Raw genomic sequence first — 27,526 nt, forward strand, 5'->3', positions numbered from 1 at the left:
TACATTGGTGTCTTTCTGATCATGAGTGTAAAAAAAGATTATGTTTAGCACAGAGATTTTTCTGACTTTACACTTGGAGACTTAAAAGACTCAAAAATGATCTTGGAAGGCAAACATTGACACCGCTGCTTGCTTGAACTGCTCCTGCTGGTTATAAATAGACCACAGAATATAGATATGCAGTTGGCTGTGTGCGACGATCAGTTGACCGTGTGCGACGAAAAGCATCTTTTGATCTTCTCCCAATCAGCATTTTCTACGCCCTCCTCCCACCACAAACCTCCTTGAAATAGCCTATTTTAGAAACCATGTTGTTTATTCAACACACAAACCTTGCACCACACAGGCCCTGAAATAAACCTGTCTGTCTTTGCCATAGAGAGAAAAGAATACCAGCCACACAGGTGGTCAGGGGGAGGGGAAGGCATGTGGAGGACTTACATCCCATGGATCAGGCTTTTAATGGGGCTCGTCACTGTGTAACAAGCGAGGAGCAGAACAGACAGGAGATGTGTCTTATAGGTCTAATGAGAGCACATTGGCATGTGTCACTGGGTTGGGCTGTATGTGGCTGCCCAAGGTTACCAAGCTGGTGTTGAGCAAATCAGGCGACTTATATTTAGCCTTGCAAATGGCGCGCTATGGATTATGTCTTGGGGCTCTCCAGTTTCGTCTTCAGTGCGTTTTGTAGCATGAAGGGGGGCTGTGGATCATGAAGAGGCTGCTATTCAGGTGAGGAGCAGGTTCACTTCATATTCTTAGACCAACTCTTCTTCCACTTCTTCTCCCTTTCTTCCCTGCTCACTTTTCCTCCACTCTCTCATCCATACACTCATATCAAAGTGTTTATGGTCTCACATACTTCTTCTGGAGGTGGGGGGGCTATTCAGAGCGTCCAAAAGGCACCAAAGAAGACACGCTTAAGTTGGACTGACAGTTGCGTTGAGGGGTGAGCAGGGAGTTGCTTCCCATACCAGGAGAGGACAACCAGTGTGATTGGACGTATCACAGAATATTTCATCAACAGGCTACTGAGATTTGGGATTAAACAGTATCATGGATGTACTCGCTTTAGAGGCAAAGAGTGCAAATGGAGCAGATGCTGAAAAGAAGTCTTCATCAAGGCCAAAACCGAAACCTCCTAAAAAGGCCAAAAGGATTGTTTACTTTGAAGTGGAGATCGTGGACTCCAAGACTAAAGAGAAACTGCTGCTGCTGGACAAGGTTTGTGATTACACTCATATTTGTATATTGAGCATAATGATTTACTTATACTTGCTTTAACTGGTGCATTATCACAGATGTTTAAATCCTATACAAAAGGCGCAAAGAGTGCTTGAGAACTTGCCATAGATTGCCATAGACTTGCATGCCATAAATTGTATGGTCAATTACTACAGTTTATCACCTCCCAGTGCAATCCTTTTAAAGTTTCATGATTCAAACATGTCTGTTCTAAAAGTAGCACACGCAGAAACTGTGATCACTTTGCAGGGAAGTCCGAGGAAAACATGTTTGTTTTAGATCAAGAACTGCAGGGTCAGCATTGTGAGCAGACGGCTAATTTTACAGATAATCATCTACTTCATAGGCGGCCCGGTCAAGTTGCAGCCATTATCAGTTACGTTTCAATTGAGCAAGGGTTGCAGTTAGGAGGTGAGAATTCCCTCTTCGTCTGACAGGAAATTTCTGTTGCAGCTACAGCACATGCCTGTACTGCGATGGGCCAACAGGCAGGCACACACACATGATTAGCAGTTTATATAAATGTGCTCGTATAAATGAGTCTTGTCAGAAAACGTGAGGGATCACATTGCATTGAAAATGTAAAAAATGCAAGCGTGACAAATTCCAAAAGAAAGGAAAACTTCTGCAGTAAAGACAGTAATACAGATACTTTAGTATTTTTTTGTACTCCGTGTCTTGTCAACATGGCAGTCTGCACACTAATGTTGCTGATAATCTTAAATATGGTTCATTTTTACATTTTGATTGCAGGTGGAACCAACTGCCACTGTTTTCGATATCAAAGCTTTGTTTCAAAAATCATGTGAGTGAGTTTAAGAAAATACATTTTCTATTTATTCCTATCTTCATTTTTACATAGATAGGCCTAATCTCTCCAGCATGCCAAAAGTTAAGTTCCTCTCCATTTCAACAGATCCAAAGTGGTATCCAGCCAGACAGTCCCTTCGTTTGGATCCAAGTGCGTCTGCTTTTGTTTTGTTTTTTTACCAAAAATTCTTCAGTTGATTGACGGGTGTTGAAGTTGAATGTTATGGGATGCTGTCTGGTCTTATCTCGGCTGTCATGTTTTTCAGAGGCCAGGTGTCTCAGGGATGAGGAAATTCTGCAGACACTTCCTGTGGGAACCACAGCCAGCTTTTACTTCAGTGACCTAGGACCTCAGCTCACATGGGGAACCGTGAGTCCACACGTGCACAGACACACACTACTAGGACCACACAGAGGTGCTGCATGTCATGCATGTTTTACATTACTGTAAGCTATTTTCTAAAGTACACTTTACAACATGTGTTTAGATTGATTTCCACCTTCCTTTGATAAAATTCAACTTGCCAAGATTTGAGAGTTCAGTTTTGAAAAAATATGCCTGTGGCTGATTTCAAGGATGCTCAAGCATTCAAGATCTGATCCTCTGAACAGCAACCTTTTAAATGCAAGAAATGATTACATTCACATGGTACTTTTGAGGTCTTGCATGCTTCACTTCTGGATATGATTGTTTGTGTGTGTGGCTGCATGAATGCAATGTTTTTCATCAGCTGGCTATCAGGGAAAGAGGCTCTGCAAAGTATACACCACTTAATAGGCTGAAACATGCAAAACCACTGGTATGGCCTTTTAGGATTCTTGTACATTAAATATATACAGACACTCTCTCACCCACTCAGTAACTCTTGAATATATATATGTATATATATATATATATCAACCCACAGTGACAGATAGAGGTGATTTGCTGTGGTTCATTTTTCTCTCACCTCCTGCACCGCCTGTTCTCTGTCCTAGGACATATAATCTCACGGCCCCATTTTCCCCAAAGGTGTTTATCTCCCTGACCTCTCACTTGCCTTTCACTGCGCCTCTTGAGTCACCCTTGCCCACCCAGTCTCTACATTTCCTGTCCTAACCCACCCTGACACAACCTCCCAGCACCCTGCCAGGCTGCAGACTGGTGCCACTGTGGGCGGGGGAGGAGCATGAACTGTCCCAGCAGAGATCACCAGTAGCTATTGGTCAGGCACTCTTAGCCAAGGCTCTGCTCGAGGTGCTGATTCAGGGGGTCGAATTCACTGCCAGCTGTGCTGCTGCGCTTGATCATATCATTTGTTGAAAGCTGGTATTACAAGCTGCCTTAGTGTCTTATTTGCTCCATGGGCACAATGAATACTATTATTGTTACACTGAATGGTTATAGAAGTAGATGGATGGTTTTTGTTTTAAGATGGATTAGACAAGTGGGTTATTAGAGGAGCCAGAGCCATACTGGTGTCAGTTACAAGCCTTGGCAGATGGTTTAGACTGACAAAGGGCTGATCTAACAGGGAGAAAATATTTTAATTTCACTGGTTAGTGTATTCTCTATTATATTAGAGAACTTAATCGTTAGAGCTGTTAATTACAGTGCTGTTCATGTATTCATTCATTGCTTCTTTGTTTTGTGCTGTTCTGCCTTTTTGCATATTTCTGCACTTGTTCTCATCTGGTCGCAAACCAAGAAAAACAAAAATGAAAGCATAACTGTCTTTTCTTTGATCACTTCAGGTGTTCCTGGCAGAGTGTGTTGGGCCACTGGTCATCTACTTAATGTTCTACTTCCACCTTCCCTTCATCTACTCTCCGAAATATGACTTCACCAGCAGCAAGCACTGGGTCGTACAGTGAGTGTCAGCTTTGTCATGTTTTTGGGGATCTGTTGCAATGTTGCTGCTGTGTATCACACAATCCCAAGCTTTGCACAGATGCCACCTTAACACGACAAACACTAGTGAAGTATAGGGTGACACTGAGTCAGGGCCAAGTGTAATGGAGGACTGCAGTGAGGCCACATATTAATCACAGCTAAATATGTAAGTGTGTGTGTCCTGTTGCAGCTTGGCCTGCATGTGTCACTCCTTCCACTACATCAAGAGGATCCTGGAGACACTGTTTGTCCACCGTATTTCCCATGGGACCATGCCTCTCAGAAACATATTTAAGGTAAGTGAGCTGCATAATTTTGACTTTTGAATGTGATATACAGTATATTATTATGTTGTGCTGTGTGATTCTCAGAAATCTGAACCAAAATGTATGTGGAGCCTTATCTTGACAGTATGACTTATTATAGTCTCTTCCTGTATTCTAGAACTGTGGCTATTACTGGTGCACTGCAGCTTGGATGGCGTACTACATTAACCACCCTCTCTACACCACACCCTGTAAGTGCAGACCGCTGTAATTCTTTTCTCACGTTAACTCATCAGTCGAAGTTGACTTCCATCGTAATCCATTTTTCTGTGACACATTGACAGATTACGGGCAGCAGCAGGTGAATACAGGACTTTACATTTTCTTGGTAAGTTTGAGATCTATTTAAGTTGTATATTTACAGCTCAGTAAAGGAATCTCCCAGACATTAAATGGAAAATAACTATTTTGTAGATTGTCATCTTTGGATGTCTTTATTCCCACAGTTCTGTCAAGTAGGGAATTTTTCCATCCATGTTGCTCTTCGTAACCTCAAACCACCAGGTGAGCATTCTCTAACAAGGCACATAGTGTTTTTAAAGCAGCCAACAGTATGGGGCAATACAATGTTTTATTTGTTTTTACCCATCTCAGGTTCAAAAATCAAGAAGATCCCTTACCCGACGAAAAATCCCTTCACATGGATGTTTTGGCTGGTCTCTTGTCCGAACTACACATATGAGGTAATTAAGTCCACTCTTACCAGAAACAGGACAAGAAAATACTGTCTGGAAAACACAATAAGGAAATGGTATACTGAAAAGACTATAACTTTGGTAGATATCCACTTGATTTGACTAGCTCAGACTGCCGAAGTCTCACAGTAGCTTTAGATAAACAAATATTTGCACAGAATGAGGCCTGTGAATTTTGCCCTCCTATCTCTTGTGTTGGAAGCGCATTAGGAAAGGATGTTTTACACACCAGTATAAACAGGAGGAATGATTAAAGCAAGCTAAACCTGGGCCCTTGACTATTGTCTTAAGACAGACCAGACAAATTGGGAACTTATCCTTTAGTGTTAAATCATGTTTTCTTTGTTTTGTTTTTCTACTTCTTCATGATCAAGAATCTGTTTAGTAACAATGTGTCATTCAAGGGATTTTTAGTCTCATTTTAGTTTAGTTATTAGTTGTGTTTTGCAGCAAGTAACATTCCACATTTCAACATGGAAATACTGAAGGCAACTGTTGTATGCATGTCTATGCAACCCAGTAGCAATAGTATCCAGTACTTGTATTTCATTCTTGCAACATAAAATGCACTTTTGCTGCCATCTACTGGTTACGTCCTACACATGCATCATAAATCTCAATGCACTGTGTGTGTGTGTGTGTGTGTGTGTGTGTGTGTGTGTGTGTGTGTGTGTGTGTGTGTGTGTGTGTGTGTGTGTGTGTGTGTGTGTGTGTGTGTTGCTCACAGATGGGCTCCTGGATTGGCTTCACAGTGATGACCCAGTGTGTGCCTGTGGCTTTCTTCACTCTTGTGGCCTTCATTCAGATGACTGTGTGGGCCAAAGGCAAACACTGCGGCTACTTAAAGGAGTTCAGAGATTATCCGACCCTGCGCTCCTCCATACTCCCCTTCATCCTGTAGATCTGGGCACAGAAAACAACGGTCACTACACACAGCCGGTTCTTTTTAAGGACCTCTCCATCCATTGGATGTCAGAAAGTGTGTGCTGAGGTCAACAGCATGGATGGATTTTGGTCATATGGACTCCATGTAACATTTTCTTACATGTCACTCCATAACAAGGAGTAGCTGTTACAGTTACTCTGAGTGTTGGACCGGTGAATGCAGGACTGTTAGAGGCAAAGGAAGCCATCAGAGGTAAATGCAGCAAAGTCTTAATTTAAAGTTGTATGTGATATTGAAGAGCAAGAGGATGAAAAAAATATTTTGCTACCTTGGTAAGTTGTAACATGTTTGAGTGAGAGTGCTGTTTAGTTTTTAAAAAATCACATTATTTTCATAGATTTTGGCAACCTGATCAGTGGAGTTTCCCACAGAGCTGGGCAACCAAGAGGCTAATCTGCAGTGTCCAACTAGTGTGCAGCCTGGAGCTGAGAACTTTGTGGCCTCCTGCAGTGTTCTACTGATCCAAGTGACATTTACACCATGATAGTGCTAGTGCTATCTGGATTAGAAATTGAATGGGTGAGAAAAAAAAAATCTTTTCTTTTTGTCTGTACAAGTGTTTTTCTTGTATAGAGAGAAAAACACTGCTGACAGCATTAACAAGCACATCCTTTAAAATATACATTACTTACACATGATTATAGTGCAGAAAGTGTTTAATTGAAGAAGTAAAAAAAAAAAAATACTATTGTCATAGTATTACATATTTATTATTAGGTTTCTCTGCATTGTCGGCGCTGTGGCGATCTCTTATTTTTGTACTATTCTGAAGAGTTGTGCAGCTACAAACACAGACTAAGACTAAGACTTTATCTGGTGGTGCTTTCCAGGATTGGATAACGACATAGGAAAAACATCCAAAATAGTTTATTCTTTGCTATTCCATTTTCACTGAATGTGCATTTCACAGAATGCTCGACTGAACCTTTTAAAATAAATGAGGAACTTTTGTGTGAAGAGACCATTCAGTGTCGAGCAGGACTTTTATCTGAAGTGGAAAGTTTGTTTACAATATTTGATAGAGACTGTAGAGGGGCCCTCACACCCTCTTAAGGCAACGCTGACCCACTGAATCAATTTTTGTAGGCAAACTATAAATACGACGAGTGTAATAGGGTAATGGGTAAAAAAATCAGAAAATAAGTAACTGAAGAGATGGACACAAGCTTTATTTGTGACTCTGGAAGAAGTGTCAATGTTACAGATAAAAAGGGGAGGAGATACATTAGAGATGTAGACTACATCATATGGAATGTTACAATTCAAAAGGCTGGCTTACATTAAAACACAGAGACACTGGACAAATTATAAATGGATGATAATAACATAAAATATTGCATTTGATATCACGATATCTGCTCTGTAAACAGGCACTGACAGACGTATTAAATTTAAAACAATAGTCAGTATTTCAATAACATTTCCTAGTTTATTACTTTATTTTGCTTATGTATGAAAAAAAAAAAAACATTGGTTTGCACATTTCCTGGTTACATCTATCTGCAATTGTTCCCCAAAATGCAACTGTATTAAATTGGACCACAGTCAGATCTAATTAAGATAGAAAAAGAAAAACACACACACAACATATTGCCTTACCAGCAGGTAGTAGTATATCATATTGGTTATATCTCTGTGTTACAGAGACACTGAAGACATAATCCAACATCAGCAGCTATTGGTGGCATGATGGGTTAGGCATCTGACTTCCCCAGCACTTTGATGACATTTCATTTAACGGAATCAAAAGGAAAACTCACAACAGATGTGCTTTATGTTTATCTGTGTGACTTACAAAGACGTTCTGGAGTAACAAAAGGTACCATAACAGATCGAGCGAGGATGCAGGTTGAAATTTCAGAGCCACTGCCAAACCAACATTCTCTTGTGGACCCAAAACTGTGACAACGCTTTGCTCGCAGCACTATGCAGTGCAGCATGTCTCTGTGGGTACATTAGCCCATGGGTGGTCCACTTGGTGCAAGGCTCAGTCCCCTTCAATGGCTGCTTATCCATCTTTTACTCTTGCAGAAAGGTCATTGCAACTCCACTTTCAAACAGACTGAACGTACCAGTCTATTTCCTTGACAATGCAATCGAACAGTCACATGGGTAAAATGAAAACAATTTGAAAACCAAAGACCATAATGAGAGGTAGGATGACTGTCTTTCGGTTTCTGGTCATTCTCACAGTGAAAGTTAATTCCACCGCAGCCTTTTCCCCCACTCACCCTCTACATATTGTGTATATGAAGGTGGGTGGCAGGATCTAGATGGGAGAGGGCACTGCATTCACGTTTGGGTCAATGCAGAATTGTCTGTCTGTCATGGGAATCACCACTTCAGAGATCTTCGTATTCCAAGAAGTGGGTCCTCTGCAGCACCTTTACATGGCGCTCGTAGATTTTGAGTGCAGGGCCGAGTCTGATAGACAAACCAGTCAACACGTCACTGCGCTGCATTAGGAGAAGGGACTTTCCATCAATCTCCTGTGGGGGAGAGCTCAGTTAGCATCACCCATAGGGTTCTGAAGGTATTTTCTGAATTCTTAAAATCTTTTAATGTAACTCATGTAATGTAATTTTTAAATGGCCACCGGGACACACTGTGTATTAAGTTCAATTAAATATTGAAAACCTAAAATTATGGGATTTTTCCTAGTCACCTTAAGACAGCCAGTTTTCTTTACTAGAAGCCTTTACAATACAGCTTGGTGTACACAAATAAAGTGATACATCAACTACTTTTGGACTGCTCAACACACTTAAAGGGTAACTACTGTTTTTTCAACCTATTTTCCTATGTCTTTGTGTCTAAGTGACTGATGTGAACAACAATCTTTGACATTGGTACAGTATTAAGCATCATCGCTGAAGTCGTTTATAGGGCAATTGTCTAGCTTGTATTTACCTTCACAAAAGTGCTCGTTTTGCCACTGACAGGCTCAGATTAATATTCTAATGCCGTTTTTCCCTGGTACCTGCTAACAGGTACTTTTTTTAGTCTTGCCTCTGTCGAAGTTCCAAGCGTGCTGAGGTGATACTAAAAGGTGACGTGAAAACCTGCAGACTACTGATCGGTCAGAGAGAATCGTCACTAATCACTGCATCATCATTGCTAGCGACAGACGGGGCTGTCCTGAACAAACCCGCCATTTTTAAATAGTTTAGCCAGTGGTGTTTTTTTCCCCACCTCCAGCTTCTTTTGAAGCAAAATGTGTCTTCTGGCTGCAGCAACAGCCACATACCGAGAATCAAAAACAACACACCTTCGACGTTCTGTGTTTGTGTGTTGCGTTCGGTCACGGCAGTTTCATGCGGCGTCGCTATGACGACCAGCCACGCTCGCCTCACGCATAAGGCGGTACTAAATCTGCAATGGTAAAAGGAGGACAGGGCACCACAGCCGAGTTGAGTCGAGCCGAGCCGAGTAGAGCTGGTACTAGCAGTGGGTAAGCGCCATACGTTTCTGGCAACATTATGAAAAGGATCCCTTCAGAGATAGACCTTTAAAACCTCTTTGAGACCTTTCTGTTTAACCAGAAACAGCTCTGAAGTCACTAGTGTTAAAACCACCAGACTCCATTTAAAAAAGCAATACTTTTAGCGTGAATAGAGCCAACATATTTTCACATGTAAATCGGTAAACAATTTATTTATTTCAACCAAAACTAGAGTTATGAAGGTTGGAAAAGTGGAAAGACAACCCAAAACGGCTTTTCATCGTTTTATTTTGTTTCTGTCGACTTTGTGTCAAAGTATATTTTACGATGCTAAAATGACAAACGCGATTTCGCGGATGTTTTTATGTTTAAAAAAAAGGATCTTACTCTTTAACAGAAAGGTCGACCTCCTTATTAATCCTTTCCATAATGTTGTCAGACACTTAGAATATTAATCTGAGCCGGTCAGTGGCAAAACAAGCACTTTTGTGAAGGTAAATACAAGCTGGACAACTGCCCTATTAACTTACGTTGTAGCTTGTTTCGCTGCTGCCGACTGCAGCAATCTTGCATAATACTGGACCAATTTCAAAGATTGTTGTTCCCATCAGTCACTTAGACAGAAAAACATAGGAAAATAGGGTCCAGGTTGAAACCTTACCCTTTAATATGAACTGCCTCTAAAAGTGCACTGGGTGATGGAATATGTGTGGTTTTCAGTGTACATATAGTGCCCTCTGTGGCAGTTTTGCGGTGGTGTACTGACCTGTGTTCGAAACGCCACAGCCTGATCTGGAAAGCCTGCAGCTGAGAAATAACTGGCCACATCTGCCACAGTCCACTGCATTAAGTTCTGGCTCATCGTCTCCTTCTTCACAAAGCTGGAGGGAGAGACATAACCACAGTGACCTTTCTTCAGCAGGTAATGTCTCACTTTGTTGTTGTTGTTGCTATTGTTTTTTCAAGCCTTTAGGTGAACTTCTGTGTGGTCAGTAATTATCCACATGAGTTTGTGCCGCAGAAATATGTAGATTAGTTATTGAAAACAATAACTGAAGAATTAAAATCAAGAGTGTATAAAACTATTTTAGAAAGAGAGGGGATGCTAAAATGCATTTCTTGTGGAGAATGCAATGACTTGCTTACTAACAGGATACTCACACTTCATCCCCTTTACCACCATTCAGAAGACTGTCTTCAGCTGCTGTGATGGAGGGTATATCTATCTTGTTCTTTAATGTACCTGTGAACAAAATGGAAGCAGTATTATTCCAAAATATTACCACAATGAAACGCAGATTTAATGGATATCATGACATGCTCTGGGAGAAGCCTTGACTACATGTTTCTTTAATGATCACTAAAACACAATGCAGAGTTGATTTGCCAACCAACATTAATAACATTTTCTTTGAGTCAAAATAATCGGTGTATGTTAATTTCACATCAAAAGCCATCAGGCCTCTTATTTCTTGCTATGTTAACGTGCAATATGCAATGCACAGCAATGAGAAATGACCAATTAAGGCGGAGCTCAATTCATATGACTCACTGTGGGAGCAAAGAGAAGGGTTCATATAAGAACCATGGTTCTAACCTTTTTTCAATTCTGCAAACAATGTGTAAAATAAAATTCAATGAAATGTAGTTAAAAATTATAATTTTTCTTTGTTTGAAAAGTGCAGCTTTAAATCTTTCAGTGGTGTGAACTGTTGAACCAACAGAAGCAGAGTTTTGATGAAAAGGAAGTGATAGTTTTTCCATGGTACTAGTATGCCACACTGAGGCCTCTACTGTCACGGTACAGTGTTTCCATTAGAGTTTGTGCACCGTACGGTGTGGGTACAATGAATAAGTGTTGACAAAAAGCGCCGCTACTATACAGTACCAGCCCACTGTCACAAGATGCTGGCAGGACTGTCTTCATGCATGTGATGCATGACAGGGACGATGCCCTCATTTTTAGGTGAGTACTTCTCTTTCTAGCCAAACCATATCCAAGTACAGTATACTGTGGTAAAAAAACATTTTAGTGTTTATTTCTGTTATGCCATGTTAGTTAATATCTAAGGAGGGAAAATCTATAACCACTTCTCTTGCATTCAAAGCCAGAAAGTCACAATTCAGATATTCAAAAAATAACGAAAACACTGGGCATACCACTGCAAACACGACAAATTGTGCTTGTTGGTATACACAAGCAAGATGAAGGAGCCTCTACCGGGAATCAAACGGTGTGTTTCTGAGGTGGTGCATGGGAACTTTGCCCTAGTATCTTTTCCATACGAAAATATTTTTTATGTTTCCTTGCTTATCGACAAACACATATATACCATAAAATATGAATCTATTCTGAATTATTAAGAGCCATCTGTGAGCACACGTTATCTACCAAACAGCTATTTAAAGCCATATTTAGACAGCTTTTAGAAACCTTCTGCAGCTGTATGCTTTTAACATAGTCATGTGGTGATTTTTCTTGACTGAAAATCATCATGCATCAATATCAGAACTGTTAACAGATTTCCACCTTGACAAGCCAAGTTGTTAATAGTGCAGAATTGCAGAAGGGCAGCAGGTTCTGAGCAAAAACCGTCAATGTGAGCACCACCTGGATTGGAAGGTAGCGGGACAAGTTTGTGAAGCATTCCAAAAATCTTGAGCAAGCCTTAAGGCAAGCACTAAAAACAAAAAGGTCAGTGTGGCCTGGTTGGCTCAGTGGGTAGAGCAGGCGCACACATACTGAGAGGTTTATGCCTCAACACAGAGGTCCAGGGTTCAAATCCGACCTGTGACGATTTCCTGCACGTCTTCCCCCTCTTTCTCACCTAGCTGTCCTATCAAATAAAGGTGGAAAGCCCAAAAAATATTTAAAAAGGTCAAATGGCCAAACAGCCAGACAAATACTTTAAGATGTCATTACCTAATTCCTTTAACAGGTGTGTTTTGTTAGAAACCATTTCCCAAAATGAGAGCGCGGACGAGTGATCAATTTGTTCTCTGCAAAACAGATGCAGGCTACAAAAACAAAAAATGAGACACTATGTTACTCACAGTTGTCAGATGGCAAAGAAAGTGCCTGTGGTCTTCCATCAGATACATTCCTGGTCTCATCCTGTTGGCCAAACAATAGAAATGAAACATGAAAATGTCAGGTGTGAAGCAGAGAGATCAACGAAGCAGGAGACATTCAGGTGTTGTTCTTTGTCACAAAAGGATTACAATTACCAGCCCTGCTGCATAGTCCGGTACTAACTGGTCAGACGAAAGGCCACTATCCACCGCCTTGCCTTCATCTTCTTTCTTCACGTTGTTCTTTAAAGCGCAGGGGCTGGTAGTTGCAGAGTGGATTACTGGCTTCATGGCTGCTGCTAACAGAGAGTGAACCATTTACATTACATGCTGATATAATCCATACAATCACACCTGACTTTATTCTTGGCAAATTCCAGTGCTAATCAAAAACTAATGCAGCTCAAAATTTCTCTTCATTAAACCTGAATAACTGGGACAAACAAGCCGATGGATGACTGCACTTCTTACTGCAGGAAAACATTGCTAAGCCATGAAAATGTATTATTTCCTCCTCCATTAACTGAGGCATTGATACTGTCAACAACCATGTCACCCATCCAGCTCCCATACCTATTTCATGTCCAATGCATAACTAAGCATAAATCTTGCACATGAAACAATATTTCAGTGCTCCATAATGTCGGGTGTGCATGTTATTAAACTGTGTCGAGCAGTGTGAATACCTTTGTCTCTCTGCATTCCTGGGTGCTGGCGCTCTGCTGGGCAGACAGCAGAATGATAGGCCCAGTCATTGTGTGTGAGGGCCCTGGGGCTGGAGGGGGGCAAGGAGCTGGGCCTCTCACCAGCCTTCTGGAAAGAGGCACAGTCCAGACCGGAGGCAGGGCCGGGGCCAGGGCGAGTGCCAGAGGGGGAACAGGGGGCAGAGACGGCTCGCACAGAGGCACAGTGCACAGCGGCATCTTTATATGTGCGGCCAGGAGAGGGTCTGTCCTGTCCATCCCGGCTCTCATCAGCCCCCTCCTCATCTGCATTACTGTCTGTGTCCATTGCCAGAGATGTGTCAGCCTACAAAACAGAAGCATAGGTGCAACATATAATTTCCATGTCATTGTATTTTATTACTGTGATCCCAAACGATGATCCCAAACGATGATTGCATTATATAATATTTATACAATCTAGGGTGGGTGCAGAATTGAACAAATGGGGACAATAATATTGAGGGGATTAGAAACATTTAACTCAGTAGAAGAAAAGCCACTATCAACAATTAAGTTAATTATTTAACAACAACTTAAAAAGCTGGTAAGCCTGCAATGCTACAAGGGATTGCTGTTATGTAGGCTGAGCTTGTCACATGAAAACACGCTCATACAGATGTCGCAATGTGACCGCTGTGGTGGTAAATTATTGCCTATGAATGCTTTCGTCCCTTTCCGCAGTGTTCACTCCGCAGACAGTAAGCCCTTCAACCACAAACGTGTTTCCACGCAATTAAACACTTGAATGTAATCTTATGTGACTGCTACTTGTAATTAGTTTTAACATAACGCACTCATTCCTTTCGTTGGGGTTTCCTTTCGTTGGGTTTTTTTTTTTGTCGACGGCGCCCTGAGTAAAAAATTACCTTTCGTGCGACTGCGTGTCCAAGACCCAGTAGTCGAGCACAAGAGCGCACTAAAAAGCCCGCCCCGCTCCTGAAAAAAGAGCCGCTTGTATGGCATACACCCATCGCACTGCATTTCACATAACTTTCGCCGAGACACGGTCACAAAAACACCATGCCCCCGAGGATCAATCCAGCACGATTTTCATCTCGGCTCACATGAAAAAGACGATGTGCTCGGTGCGTCCCGATCTTTAGAGGCCTTCTTGATTGATAATACTAACACACGGGAGTACAGAAAGGGCCGATGGGAGGCGTTTTAGGCTTTCCTCAAATTTCCCCCAAAGTGCGCATGGAGTTGGGAGCCGCGGTAAAGACCTCGCCATTGTGTCTGTGATCATTACGGAGCGCTTCCCGGGGCCGAGCCACGGCAAAGCAGACCAGAGATTAAAATAAAATAAAAACGAGCTTTAACTCGACGGGCAGATCAACGCAGCACTTCGATCACAGCGAGCATCAGTCGCCTCGTTTACCAGTCTACTTTGACTTTGCACCGGGTCAAGATTTACAGTACCGAACAAAAAGAGTAACGCAAATGAGTCCGCTGTCGGACACGGTCTACTGACTCCTTCATCTGACCCTCGTATCAAGGGAAACCTGGATAACAAGCCCTGCGACGCAGCCGTTCAAAGTAACAAAACGTATTCGTTTTTGTAGCAATACACACGTCTTTCAGAGAACAGAGTAAATTTGATCTCAGCTTAACCCAAATCGGATAGGGCATCCGCCAGCTAGCGCCGGAGGAACAGTTTGCAGCCGGTTCACGTTAGTTCAGGTCTCACATACCGGCTCCTTCATATTTCATTACTCTGCAGTGATGTGTGTCATCTTAAAATACTCTAAACAAATAGTTGCCAGACACGGAGAAGTGATGCCACTGCTGTACGGGACGTGAAAGGCCATATCAACAGCCAACACAGACGTGACTGGGATTGGCTGCGTGTCCGACAATGGATCTAGGGGTTCGACTTTATGCACTGCGTCGACAATCGTCCATCACTCGAAAAACAGACGCAGCTTGCATAAACTAACTGAATATAACCCTATTTGGAGTATTTTTGCACCGATAGTAATGAATTTGGTAGCTGTTTTACGGGACAACACATAGTGATGATGGGCATATATCTTAAAGTCCAGTCGAAAGGGGTGACGTCGTCATGGGCAGACATAATATGTGTCAGGACTAGGCTCTGGTGATATTTGGTGTTTTGCCTGGGATGGCTGTCCTCGTCAACAACCCAACAATGTGTCACGTCCCCCATCAGGCTCCTACATCCGCGGTGTTTGAGACTTTTTTTCCTTCATCCACTCCCACATACAAGCCAATGAGAATGAAAACATATATTTCCAGCCCGTGTTTTCAAAATAAAACCTTCACTAGTAAGCGAGTATTTTGTCGCTATTATTGTGAAAGGACATTTGTTCAACTTCCGGGATACGTCTGCTCATCTCTTGCTAGCTTGGCAGAGTCCTCCTCCCCTTCGCTCAACGCTGAGTTTGGGGCTCGAAAAGCGCTTTCTGCTGCCGATAATGGTGGCTCGGGTTGTTGAGGACGGGCAGGACGGTGCAACTTTTCATGTCTTCCATTTGTGCGTTTGAATAACCCGTTAAAAGTGCTTTTCAACCGGCGTTGTGTAAAATATGCCACACTCTCACAATCTCACTAGCTACACGCACCTTCTGATTTTTTTTTTTTTCGTCTCCACCTCGGCAGCGCTCGAGTGAGGTCCAACTGCCGCTCCCCGTCTGCGGCAGTGTTGGGTGCACTTGCAAATCACTCCCCTCACCACTCCCCGTGTAGAGACAACAAATACGTGTTTTTTTTGCCAACCACACATTATCCGTGCCTAGCTTTTACCTCCACCTGTTAATTGGGTAAGATGTGATATGACAATGAGATGAGAGCTCGTTAAACATGCCTCCTCGCATTAACCTCAACATACCTCCAAATCCTCCTCGTCCTGGTCAACAGGACCGAAAGCGCTGTCCCCGTTGCTCAAGTCAGAATGACTAGCTTCTTCCACCGCGCTCCTTCTCGCAGCCGTCGTTAACGTTACATCGTCTTTTTTTCTGCTTCTCCGCTGAACCTTGGCGGCGTTTCGGTATGAAATAGAGCCCTTGTAGTTAACTTTCAGCACGGTTTGTTCTTGAATCAGTTTCTCCAGTTCTGCGCAGGTTCGGTCGGGCTCGGACCCGTGTCGTCTCCGGACCATTCGGCAAATCCTCTCCAAGTCCGGCCGGGCTTTTCGCGACCGCAGCGAGTCGATAGTGTCCAGGATCCACTCGCGGTACTTAGATTCAGACATCTTTTTTGCTCGGTTGATTCGCTTTTTTCTTGCCTTTTTTCTACCTTAGTGCGTCAACCTTGTACGTTACACACGGTGCTTTTCGTGAGCCGCGGTCCGAGCCCAACTGAGAAGCGGAAACCTCACTGTACGCCTCCTGCGTTTGCGTGTGCGCTTAAGGTGGACCGACGGAGTTGCAGCGAAAAGTTTCACTCGAGAGGAGTTTTAAGGTGGAATTTGCAGACCTGGACAGGGACGAGCGCACGCACTCGGGCCCATGTGCGCCATAATGGATGCAAACGGTGGCCATTTATTTCAAGAGTTGTCAAGTGTGATACAGCCTCTGATGTAGTAACTGAAGCTACATGTGGTCAATGTTTCACTTAACTTCACAATATCAACTGAAAACACCAGAGGCGTAGCTAGGAAGTTTTTGGGTGTCATGTTTTGCTCTATTTTGAGATCAAACTATGGCAGAAGTAGACAATAAAAGAGGTGATGATAAAATCCAACACGTTAACAAATCAGTATACAAAAATACTGCTTTATTGAATCCAATAAAAAGTGATTGATTTAAACTTTTTAAAAATTGTAATTGAAAACACAATCACCCCTTCCCAATAGTTAACAAAAAGGTAATCCAAAACCCTACATTGGAACAGTCTGTCTCCCAGGCACATGGACACTATTACTACAGCTATTCTGTATGAAAATTAGTTTATGATGCTGTTAACGGTTTTATTACCTTAATATTTGTAAACACTGTAGGTCTCTATTGGAATTTACTGATGGAATTTAGCTATCTAGCTAACTCTGGGACAGTTGACTGCCCATTGTCCGTGTTAAATGAACAATGACCGGATAAGAAATTCATAAAATGATAAATCGGCACCTTTCAATTGTTTATAAACATATTTATGTAGTATAAAAATGACGTGTTAAGTATTTGTCCTAATTATTGTATTTTAATTATGTAGATCTACATTTCATTACATCTATTATGGATTGACTTACTCATTTGTAGCCCTTTCAATGTGTCATTATTGTCCAAATATCAATTACTTTCATAACTTTTCATTCTTTAATGGCTTTCCATTAGTTGATGGATTGGCAAATTATGAGGTCTTTTACTGCATCTTAATTGCTTTCCAATCAGTTGGAAGGCTCTCTGGGCCCTTCACATAACTGATGCAATAGATAATCCTACAACAGAGTGCACTGAGGGTGGGAATACATTTAGAGAGGGCTGCTGAAAGCTGGCTGGTAATTGATCCCGTTACTGTGACAGGATGAACACAACATTGCATTATTCAATCACACCTGCCAGCCTCTTAAAACATTCACAATAACAGACAGGACAGTTATACAGAATTTGTCCCCTCACCTACCAACAAGTATGCTCCTCTGATCCAGCCATGAGCAGCCTGAAGCTGTGTATACCTTCCTTGAGATTTTTTTTTTTTAATGTGACTAGCCTAATTCAGTGTGACATTGTGCATGGTGAAGAGAGCTTACACATAACCCAGACATAGTAGTCTTAACAAGTAAAAGTTTATTGGAATGATACATTTTGCAAAATATTACTTTATGTATATTTTTTTAACATACTCATTGTGTTCTAAGGGTATCTGTCAAGTTCTCCAGAGGGTAAGATAGTTAAGACTGTCAAAGGCAAGGATATACAGTATTGTTTCCCAAAAGGTACAATAGACTACACAATCACTGTACCCAGGTCATGAGGAAGGATTAATGATCTGTTTTTGCTTTTTTTGCTTCTTTTTTTTGAAAATACAACTAGAAAATATGAACGCAAAACATCTCAGATGTAAAAAGTGTTATGTTTGAATGAAGTGTGTGGAAACTTGATGAAAATAGAAGGCAAACAGGAGAAAAACTCAAAATTAGCACAGAGCAGTTGATAGTGTTTAGCTGATAGAAGAGAATTAAAGACAATTGACAATACGTTTTGTATGGGAGACAACCATTATTATTTTTTTTTAAAGCATTGTGATGGCCTCAGTGTCTGAAGTGGATCAAATGGCCTTGCCTTCCACCCACCAACTCTGATTTAGTCACTTGTCAGAACATAAATACCAAAGATATTACATGTGCTCTCTTCAAAGGATTACATAATGTCTTTCAAATAATTAGCACAAATCAATTAAATAGGAGACTTGAAAGGACGTGGCATGTGCTTCAGTATTTGCAAAAGACTGGACAAGTTGGTTGGTGATCCACTGCATTGTTCAATGTGATGCTTAAACAAATCAAAAGATTAAACAGCGTAGGAGACTGTCGGCTGTGGAAACAATGATTTCTCAACAAGTTTCAGGTCCAGGAGACGTCCTGACGTTGGGTTAATTTACCACATGCAAGAAAAACCAAGCTCACCAGAGAAACATGTATTATTAAAAAATACACATCATGTTTCCAAACAGTATTGAACCATCTCCATCAGACAATTCAAGACATTCAAAAAGGTATCCTGTTTGATCTCAATTACCTTAAGAGACTGCGGAAATAATTACTCAAGCCTACAGAAATCATTAAGAGTTGAAAAACATTCTCAAAAATGTCATGTTACAAGACTTTATGACAAATTGATGCACATCTAACAATTCACAGAAGCTTTTCAGTGAGATGGACAAAGTCTAGCACCTAGGGCCTATGGAGGGGGGCGAAAGTGAACATCCTTCAACAAACCAAGTGTTCAGTCAACAAACCAGCAGTAAGATTTGGTCTGCGATTGTCTTGCATCCACAGAAATAAACTTTGCAAAAGGGGACAGCTTTAGGATAGCTTCCTTAGTTTAATTTGTTACATAGAAAGCTGGAAAACGGAAAGAAAACTCCAATCTCAACAGTCCCAAAAATTTAGTTGGACTGCAAATCTATCTGAAGGGGTTACATGTACTGTATATACAAGAGAAAAGGGGAAGGAAAAAAAAAACAATTATCAAGGAGAAGCATAAGTTCAGTGACAATTATCAGCAAACTTTTGCCCTACAACTGAATAATGAACAAAGCCCAGAAGAACTTTCGGACACATTGAACTGAGTCTTGTTCCATCTTCAAAATAGAGCAGCCGAGAGTCCATTTTAATAGTTAAGCATGTTATCCACAATTTTATGTACCTCAGCACAAATAAAGCATAATGCTCTGCCATCTTTCTTTAAAAGTGATATTGTACAAAAATAACATGCACATTTTGTTGAAACGTTTTGCTACTTTTTTTGCGTATTAAAATCCACCACCGTCATAGTTACATACAGAAAACTTTGCAATGTTCTCAATTTGCAAATTTGGCAGAATTTATATTTGTTTATTTATGAAATCTTAATTTCAGTTTCACAGCTATGAGACAATGTTGAAAAAGATGGATATTTCATGTTCTCTCTCTATATATATATATATATATATATATATATATATATATATATATATATATATATATATATATATATATATATATATATATATATTTCCTATCTCAATATACATGTATAAATGTACTATGAATTAAATAAACAATAGTCAGGAGTGTGACCACAATGTTAGTTGCTGAGAAACCACAGCTTTTTAACCCACCCTTGAGCACTAAATAACACACAAGCACAGAGATTGACATAAAAGGACAACATGATCACCAATAGGATTCTTAAAATGCTCTAATAAATTCAGCTAAGAGAAAGACAGACTTAAATGCAAACCCCATGATTACCATTTCTCACAGGTCCCCAAAAGGAGTAAGACCTAGATGAAGTTTACTGTGATAAATTATTTTTACTCTGATCAAAGAGGTCACCACTGCTTCAACTGCAAGCAGTGAGTGCATCATCTACCCAATAATCATGCCACATTTAGCAGACAAAAGGTAGGTGCAGTTTCAAGCTTTAAACCAAACGGACACAAAGGGTTGATGCCACCTTAGCCAAAGCTCTGCACCAATGCTTTCGACACAGTTTTCCAACCAGTTGGCATTATGATAGGCACATCTGTTGGACTTGGTATTGCTTGGACAGATTCAGGATGGAGAGATGGAGGGGGAACCAGGGTGACAAGATACAACAATCACTCTTTGAGAAGCTTGTAGAGAGGGCCCATTCAAAAAGGGAGCCTAGCAGATTCAGTACCTTAACAGAAAATCAATGCCTCAACCTGCTGACTAAAAACATGTCATTACACCATTAGAAAGATACAAGTATAGCTGGACAGCCACAACCTATGCCTGATCTCCTCGAGCCCCTGTCACAAACACAAGAGGGATAAATAAAATGAATAGGTAACAGTTGAGAAACAATCAGAAAAGGCAACACTGCTGGTTCTGTTGGATCTTTCTTCACTTTGCCTACCTTTCCATTGGAGGGGTTTTACATTGTTGTCGTCATTACAAATAAGCAAGTTAGCAGTCCAACCTAGCGCTTCCTTCCTTCCGACCCCCTTTTACTTTCTAAATCCCTGTCTCTCTCTCTCTCTCTCTCTCTCTCTACTACTACTCATGGTTGGAATCTAGAACTCAGAAAACTCCTTTGCACACTTCTCTGTGAAGGAGACTCTGATTTCCTCTTCCTCGTAGTCGTCAAAGTTGCTTGTGTCACCAGGGCCTTTGCACTTGGGAATAAAGGGAGCTTCCACCTGGAACACAGAGGAGAATCAAATCATCAGAATGATGCAGTGTTGTCTAATAGAGAGAACCACAGCCATAGCAGGGACAATAAACTACTGGATGACATTGGAATAGGTCTCAGGAGATGAAGAGACAATTAAAAACAGATTGATATTCATTTATAGTTGCACATAGTAACTTAAAAACTGATTAAAATGGGAGTAAAATGCATTATGCAATCAAGAAAACATCCTTGGAAGACACATTGCAGGACTCATTTTGTCATTTTGTTGGGATGGGGGGGTCATAGTATTATTATATAGTATAGTATTTTCTGTAGCAATACTGTAACAATACCCAGACTCCAGGTATTGATTTTTTGTTATATAAATTACAAATTAGAATTTACATTTTCGGTACTAGAATAATAAAATCAATTGCTTTTTCAGTCCACTAGATGGTGCGGTTGAGTTTTCTTTTTCTAGTGAGAAATGTATCTTTTTAGATAAAACAGATGATGAAACAAGATGAAAACAAATGACAAAGATTTCCTTTAGGGACATGATTTGAAGTTGGAAAAAAGGTAATACATTTCAATATATTGCAGAATACTTCAAGCAATATAATAATTTGATTAAAGAGTTTCTATGGAATGGAAAAAAAGCCCAGGATTAGTATAAAGAAACTATTTGCCTCACGAGATAGTGGTGGATTAGCAGTCCCAAATGTGGAATTGTATAACATAGCATTTGAGATTAATAAATTAGCAAGACATTGGGGAAACTGTGACTCCTCCTGGGTGGGTAAAGATGGAAGAGGTGCTTGCACACCCATCTGGTGTTGTGGAACTATTGTCACAGAAGAATACAGAAACCCAGACAGTGGGGGGGTAACCTCATCCTGAAACATTCTCAGTGGGCATGGGCACATAAAATTTTGCGGATTTCACAATATAAAACAAAACTATTCCTCAGTATGGAATAATCCCTCGATCTGTATTGGGAAAAAAGTATTTTTGTGGCAAACATGGTTGGCAAAGGGGATATGTGTTGTTAAAGATCTGTACAGAGAACACTCATTTATGTCATTTGAGGACTTTAAAGAACAATTTAATTTAACTGACAAAGGTGATTTTTGAGATATTTGCAGTTGAGAAGTAGCATGGGATCTGTTTTTGGACTGAGAAGGGAAGAAGGAGAGAAAAATGTGGTTCAGGAGTTCCTAAATTATCCAAGCATCAGTATTTTATTACAAAATGTCAGGCACCCAAAGCAAACTATGTGAAGGCTTGAGACTAATATGGCAAAAATATTTTGGTAAGGATATTGATGAAGGCTTATGGAAGGACATTATCTCAAATGTGGGAAGGGCTACAAGGCTTGCCAGAAATAAATTAGAAAATAAAGAAATAAATCCATTATAAAATTGTGCATAGATACTATTTTACACCTAACAAGTTGTCTAAAATGGGCTTAACCCAGGACAATAAATGCTGGAAATGTAAGAAAGAGGTGGGTACTTTTTTGTAAGTGTCCAGGGTTAGGGTTAGGGTGTCACGTCCCCCATCAGGCTCCTACATCCGCGGTGTTTGAGACTTTTTTCCCTTCATCCACTCCCACATACAAGCCAATGAGAATGAAAACATATATTTCCAGCCCGTGTTTTCAAAATAAAACCTTCACTAGCAAGCGAGTATTTTGTCGCCTTATGAGATTGTCCCACAGTAAGGCCCTTATGGAAGGCAGTGTTAAAAAAAGTTTGAAGGGTGGCTCAGACAACCCCTGCCGGAATCCCCACAATTATGCCTGTTAGGCGATAGGTCCCTCATGCCCCTCATGTGTGTTTATATTTGTGGGTAACAGTGTGTATGTAATGGGTACGAGGATGCTGCGCGGGTTTCTTTTTTGGCTGCCTTTTATTTGTTTTATTTTATTTCATTATTATTTTATTTCTATTGTTTGTATTTTCAAATGTGAGATACATGTATTACATTTGTACCATGTATATATGTGTATGGAGTTGCATTACCAAAATAAATAAAAAAATAAAATATTGCAGAATATCGCAATGTGTTTAAAATGGCAATAATGTCGTACCGTGGCATAAGTATTCTGATAAAATTGTATCGTGGGGCCTCTGGTGATTTCCACCCATCATGTGTTGTCATTTGCTTTCCCTAAGTCAGCTAGTAGTTTCCTAGATTTCCCAGAATGAATTTCAAATGTATGAAAAAAAAATGAACTTGCTGGATTTATTTGTATTATGTGCAGGCACAGAAAGTAATACTTAAGAGTTTTTTTTCCTGCTAAAATAAATCAAGACAAAAAAAAAAAAAAGTTTTAAATCACATGTTCTCATAGTGTTTATTCTGTGTATTGTTTATAGTCTGTGTTGTTATCAACATTTAATGTTTGCACACTGTCAGCACTCATTACATGCCTGACTGCCCTGATAGGGGGATCCCTCTCTGTGCAGCATTTTCCCAGCTTTTCCTGCTGAGTCCAAGGTCAGTAAGGGGGCATTTCAACATGTTCCTTTTTTAATATGTTACATTTGTGAAGCCCTTTGAAAACTATGATTGAGACTTCATACAAATAAACCTAAGTTTATGTGGACCAAAAAATGTGGTTCTGTCTGTATACATATTGTAATGTCAAATGGAGAAAGACTTGGTTCCACTTCTGGTATGCTGCAGTGCTGCTGTAAGCCTACTGAATCCACCAGCTTTTATGTTAAGAAAAAAAAAAAACTGGAACACTTGTTTTGTGTGTTTCAGACATTTTCCCATTAGTCTCCAATGTAATATTGCCTGTGCAGTGGAAGCACAGATGGTGTGAAATTAACCGTAGCCGCAGATGTAGACTAAAGACACTTCCACTGACCAAATGCTCATTAAAGCCATCTTCCTTTGTCAGCACCACTTTTCTTCTGCTCTTCCGATTTCAAAATGGGAGGTGGGCTCCGTTTGTACACATTACTACTGTACAAAGGCTGGCCCTCTCACCTTCCTCTGGTAGATGGCGATCCAATCAGTGGTGGCAAACCACTTGTGGCCCTTGATATCGTTGACTCCATTCCTGAGGTTGCCAAAGCGCTTGGTCAGGTCCACCTGCAGCAAATTTCTCAACAGATCCTTCAGGTCTGAGCTGAAGTGGGAGGGAAAGCGAACCTGCAAACAGTAAAAGCAGTGTCAGAGTGTGTTCTCAAGCCTAGCGTTTTATACATCATGCTACTGTTTTTAAATACACTGCAGGACTCTGGCCTACACCTGAATTGAAGTACAAGCCTATGAGTGGTGCGTTGTGCTATGAATGGTGTGGTCTAAATGACATTATACCCATTCATGTTGAATTTGGATCTGGTTTAGCTGGTTGTGGCATGTCTGCTTCTTTGCACTGCTCCACTTTCCTTTGACCCCTCTGATGCGTTAGCCATTTTTGTCCACAGGGTTGCTTACCACTAGTAGCGTTTGCTTTTCTCACCACTGTTTAGTTACGACCACGCACAAAAGCCAGAGATGACAGCCAATTGGGAGATGCTCAAAAGGGCCTACCTAGCATTAACTATGATACCATGTTCAACGTCACCGAGGACACTTGTTAGCTCCAATGCTCTGATGAACACTAACTGATGTGAGGAATGCTATCTGGCTGATTCATACCATTCATTGTATGACAAATGACTTGCTGGAATGTAAAATCTGAAGGGCGTTGGTGAATGTACCTAATAAACTGTGAAACAAATGTGATTCTGTGCTGCTGTACATGTGCTGTCAGTTCACCAGGACACATGCTACATGTTTGCAGTTATTTCTATGCCAATGTCCCCCAAGACAAACACCCAGGTACTTTGTAAATAAAAAAAATTCTTCATCAGAAATGCATAGAACTTAATGGTACCATGTTTTGTAAATTCTATCTTCTAAAAATAAAACATATTTACAACAAACAAGCCAAAAGTAAAATAAAAAATGTAAATTTCTCTTTCTAAGGGGGAAGATAAAGGTAGGAAACCAATGTTACTAGACTGCATTATCTGAGCTATGTTCCTATTCTTAGATTTAGATTTATTTTGTGTCACTTTTATTTAGTATAACACATTTATTTTATCTTTGTCAAATTTAATTTAACCATTTATTTCCTTTATTTTGAAATTTGTTCAATTCGCTTTTTCATACGGTTTTTGGAGTTAGCGGTGAGAGGAATACATTGTGGATATCGTAAATTGTACAAGCTGCGGTCTGCGAGTCATCCATCCATGTGTGTGTTCATAAACATGTGAGTAGACTGGTATACATATACAGTATATAGATATGTATTTGGGTGTGTTAAGTTTATATTAGTTTCATATGTTCTAAGATGTTCAGTTACATTAGTATAAAAGTCAGCTAGCCGCATGCTAATGCTCACAACAGTATTATTGCGCTCACGTGTACTTAAGCAATACTGTATATGATTATTATTGGGGTGTCCACAATGGCTGTGTTACTGTCTTTAAGATTACAGCAGTAAGGAGGTGGTTTCATTTAATATTGAGCTGATGTGTTTGTTATTTGGTTATACGTGGCTAGCTAATTAAGTTCAAGTTATACTAAACTTTGCACAAAAAGTAAGGAAATTAGTGTTTGGTAGATTATTTCTCTGTGGTAACAATGCTTTTTGGCAATAAATCTTATACCGTTGGAAAGCCTGTTTAGTTCCCTTTCAAATGGTGCCCCATTTGTAAGGAACATGCATTTGTGGGATGAGCAGCAGCGCTGAGAATGTGGGTTGCGCCCATGAAAACTTTGCCAAATCTTCTCTGCCAATGCCAAACAGGTTATTCTGCCATTGACTCGTTTGATGTTTGGTGGTTTGGATGATTGAAGTTTGAAGAAACAAGACATATTGGCAATTGAACAATTTATTCATTTCACAAACAGGAGCTTCAGTAGCCATACACAGCCACAACAGCCTGGCATCCCATTCTTCAACCAGCATATGTTGCAAGTCAGCCAACGTGGTTGTGTTGGTCACTCTGGCACGAACAGCACGCCCAAGCTGATCCCACAAGCGTTCAATGGGGTTGAGGTCAGGACTGCTGGTTGAAGAATGTGATGCCATCCCACAGCAGTGTGTGACCAGGCTGGTGACCAGTATGAGGAGGAGGTGCCAGGCTGCTGTGGCTGTGTATGGTTCTTCCACACACTACTGAGGCTCTTGTTTGTGAAATTAATAAATTGTTCAATTGCCAATATGTCTTGTTTCTTCAAACTTCAATCATCCAATCCACCAAACACCAAACGAGTCAATGGCAGAATAAGCTGTTTGGCATTGGCAGAGAAGATTTGGCAAATTTTTCATGGGCGCAACCCACATACTCAGCACTGCTGCTCATCCCACAAATGCATGTTCCTTACAAATGGGGCACCATTTGAAAGGGAACTAAACAGGCTTTCCAACGGTATAAGATTTATTGCCAAAAAGCATTGTTACCACAGAGAAATAATCTACCATCCACAATTTTCCTTCAATCAAGTTTATTACAGTAGCATGTCCTAGTTTTGCTATTCCCTGGTCTCTTTTACAAAAATATATATTTTTTGAAGGTAGGCAATGCTTCTTTTATAGAATTGGCTTATTTTAATTTATATGGGAAATGAATGTGTTTACATTAAACGAATATTAAGTGTATCTATCTAATTAAATCGTATCTCATCAAATCGCATCGTTTCAACATTGAATCAAACTGAATCGTTCCATAATAAAATCAGACACCTCACTACTCTATAAACTGAGTGATTTGAAGGTTTAAGGTATTTGAGACTGTTATTTACAATAAAATACATGTGCTTTCTTAGGGAGAATCCAGCTAATACAGGAAGCAAAGGTTTCTTTGTTGGACAATTAGCCTTTAAAGCAGCCATATTATGCTCATTTTCAGGTTCATAATTGTATTTTAAGGTTGTACCAGAATAAGTTTAATTTTCAAAAAACACCATATTTGTGTTGTACTGCAGTGCTCTCTCTCACTGCTGCAGATCCTCTTTTCAGCTGGTCTCTGTTTTAGCTACAGAGTGAGACCTCTTTTCTTCTTCTTCTGTACTATCTTTGATTGCACTGCACATGCCCAGTAGCTCAGATGTAGATCATGTCAGCTAGCTAGCTCCATAGACAGTAAAAGAAAGGCTGTTTCTACAACTTCGGTCAGTTACAAGGCAGGATTAGCTGGGAGACTTCTAAATGAGGGCGCACATGTAAGTAGTTCTTTTGTAGATTATGGTGAACTTGTGTGTGTTGTAGCAGTGCTTTGCTATTGAGAACGAGGTAGCATGCTAGCGTTAGCATGCTAGCGTTAGCCATAGCGTTAGCATGCTAACGCTACGAGCTAATGGTTGCGGTTAGCCTGCTCGTTTCGGCTTGTGACGTCACAAGCCGTGCCGATTTTGAACAGCTCACCCAGAGACTGAAGGCAGGACACATTCAGAAACAGTATCTCACTCTAAACAGCATGGATGGATTTTTTTTCAAAGTTTGTATGTGAGTGGAAGCACCAGAGACACAAAATAACACCCCAAATCCCAGAAAAAGTGATTTTTTCATAATATGGGCACTTTAA

At 40.6% G+C, this 27,526-nt stretch overlaps 3 protein-coding genes across 7 annotated transcripts in view; 1 reads left to right on the top strand and 2 right to left on the bottom strand.

Moving 5' to 3' along the window:
- The first annotated feature begins 459 nt into the window (after positions 1-459).
- Positions 460-6,418, top strand: tecra (trans-2,3-enoyl-CoA reductase a). Of its 2 annotated transcripts, XR_004107310.2 has the most exons (12): positions 460-1,224; positions 1,999-2,050; positions 2,162-2,206; positions 2,322-2,425; positions 3,790-3,905; positions 4,119-4,224; positions 4,373-4,445; positions 4,539-4,582; positions 4,701-4,758; positions 4,849-4,937; positions 5,677-6,087; positions 6,233-6,418. XR_004107310.2 is itself a non-coding variant. In XM_031312545.2 (11 exons), the coding sequence occupies exons 1-11, from the start codon at positions 1,057-1,059 to the stop codon at positions 5,848-5,850; spliced, it is 1,029 nt and encodes a 342-aa protein (XP_031168405.1). In that variant the 5' UTR covers positions 460-1,056; the 3' UTR covers positions 5,851-6,418. The 2 variants fall into 2 exon arrangements, 1 of the variants encoding a protein (XP_031168405.1); XM_031312545.2 differs by having other exon boundaries at positions 5,677-6,418.
- Positions 6,419-7,039: 621 nt separating this feature from the next.
- samd1a (sterile alpha motif domain containing 1a) lies at positions 7,040-16,557 on the bottom strand. Of its 3 annotated transcripts, none has more exons than XM_031312528.2 (7): positions 15,983-16,557; positions 13,096-13,438; positions 12,566-12,705; positions 12,392-12,452; positions 10,499-10,580; positions 10,104-10,218; positions 7,040-8,384 (listed from the first exon to the last, which is right to left on the bottom strand). In XM_031312528.2, the coding sequence occupies exons 1-7, from the start codon at positions 16,343-16,345 to the stop codon at positions 8,238-8,240; spliced, it is 1,251 nt and encodes a 416-aa protein (XP_031168388.1). In that variant the 5' UTR covers positions 16,346-16,557; the 3' UTR covers positions 7,040-8,237. The 3 variants fall into 3 exon arrangements, with proteins under 3 accessions (XP_031168388.1, XP_031168387.1, XP_031168385.1); XM_031312527.2 differs by having other exon boundaries at positions 12,566-12,708; XM_031312525.2 differs by having other exon boundaries at positions 12,566-12,711.
- A 3,247-nt stretch (positions 16,558-19,804) lies between these two features.
- The window catches only part of prkacaa (protein kinase, cAMP-dependent, catalytic, alpha, genome duplicate a), a 26,286-nt gene continuing 18,564 nt past the window's right edge, over positions 19,805-27,526 (bottom strand). For both annotated transcript variants that reach the window (XM_031312536.2, XM_031312534.2), the window contains exons 9-10: positions 23,934-24,098; positions 19,805-20,958 (exon numbers count right to left, since the gene is read on the bottom strand). In XM_031312536.2, coding sequence (XP_031168396.1) covers positions 20,833-20,958; positions 23,934-24,098 — 291 coding nt within the window. In that variant the 3' untranslated portion in view covers positions 19,805-20,832. The remainder of the gene's footprint in view (positions 20,959-23,933; positions 24,099-27,526) is intronic.

Source organism: Sander lucioperca, chromosome 21, assembly GCF_008315115.2.
Source record: "Sander lucioperca isolate FBNREF2018 chromosome 21, SLUC_FBN_1.2, whole genome shotgun sequence".
Taxonomy (NCBI): domain Eukaryota; kingdom Metazoa; phylum Chordata; class Actinopteri; order Perciformes; family Percidae; genus Sander; species Sander lucioperca.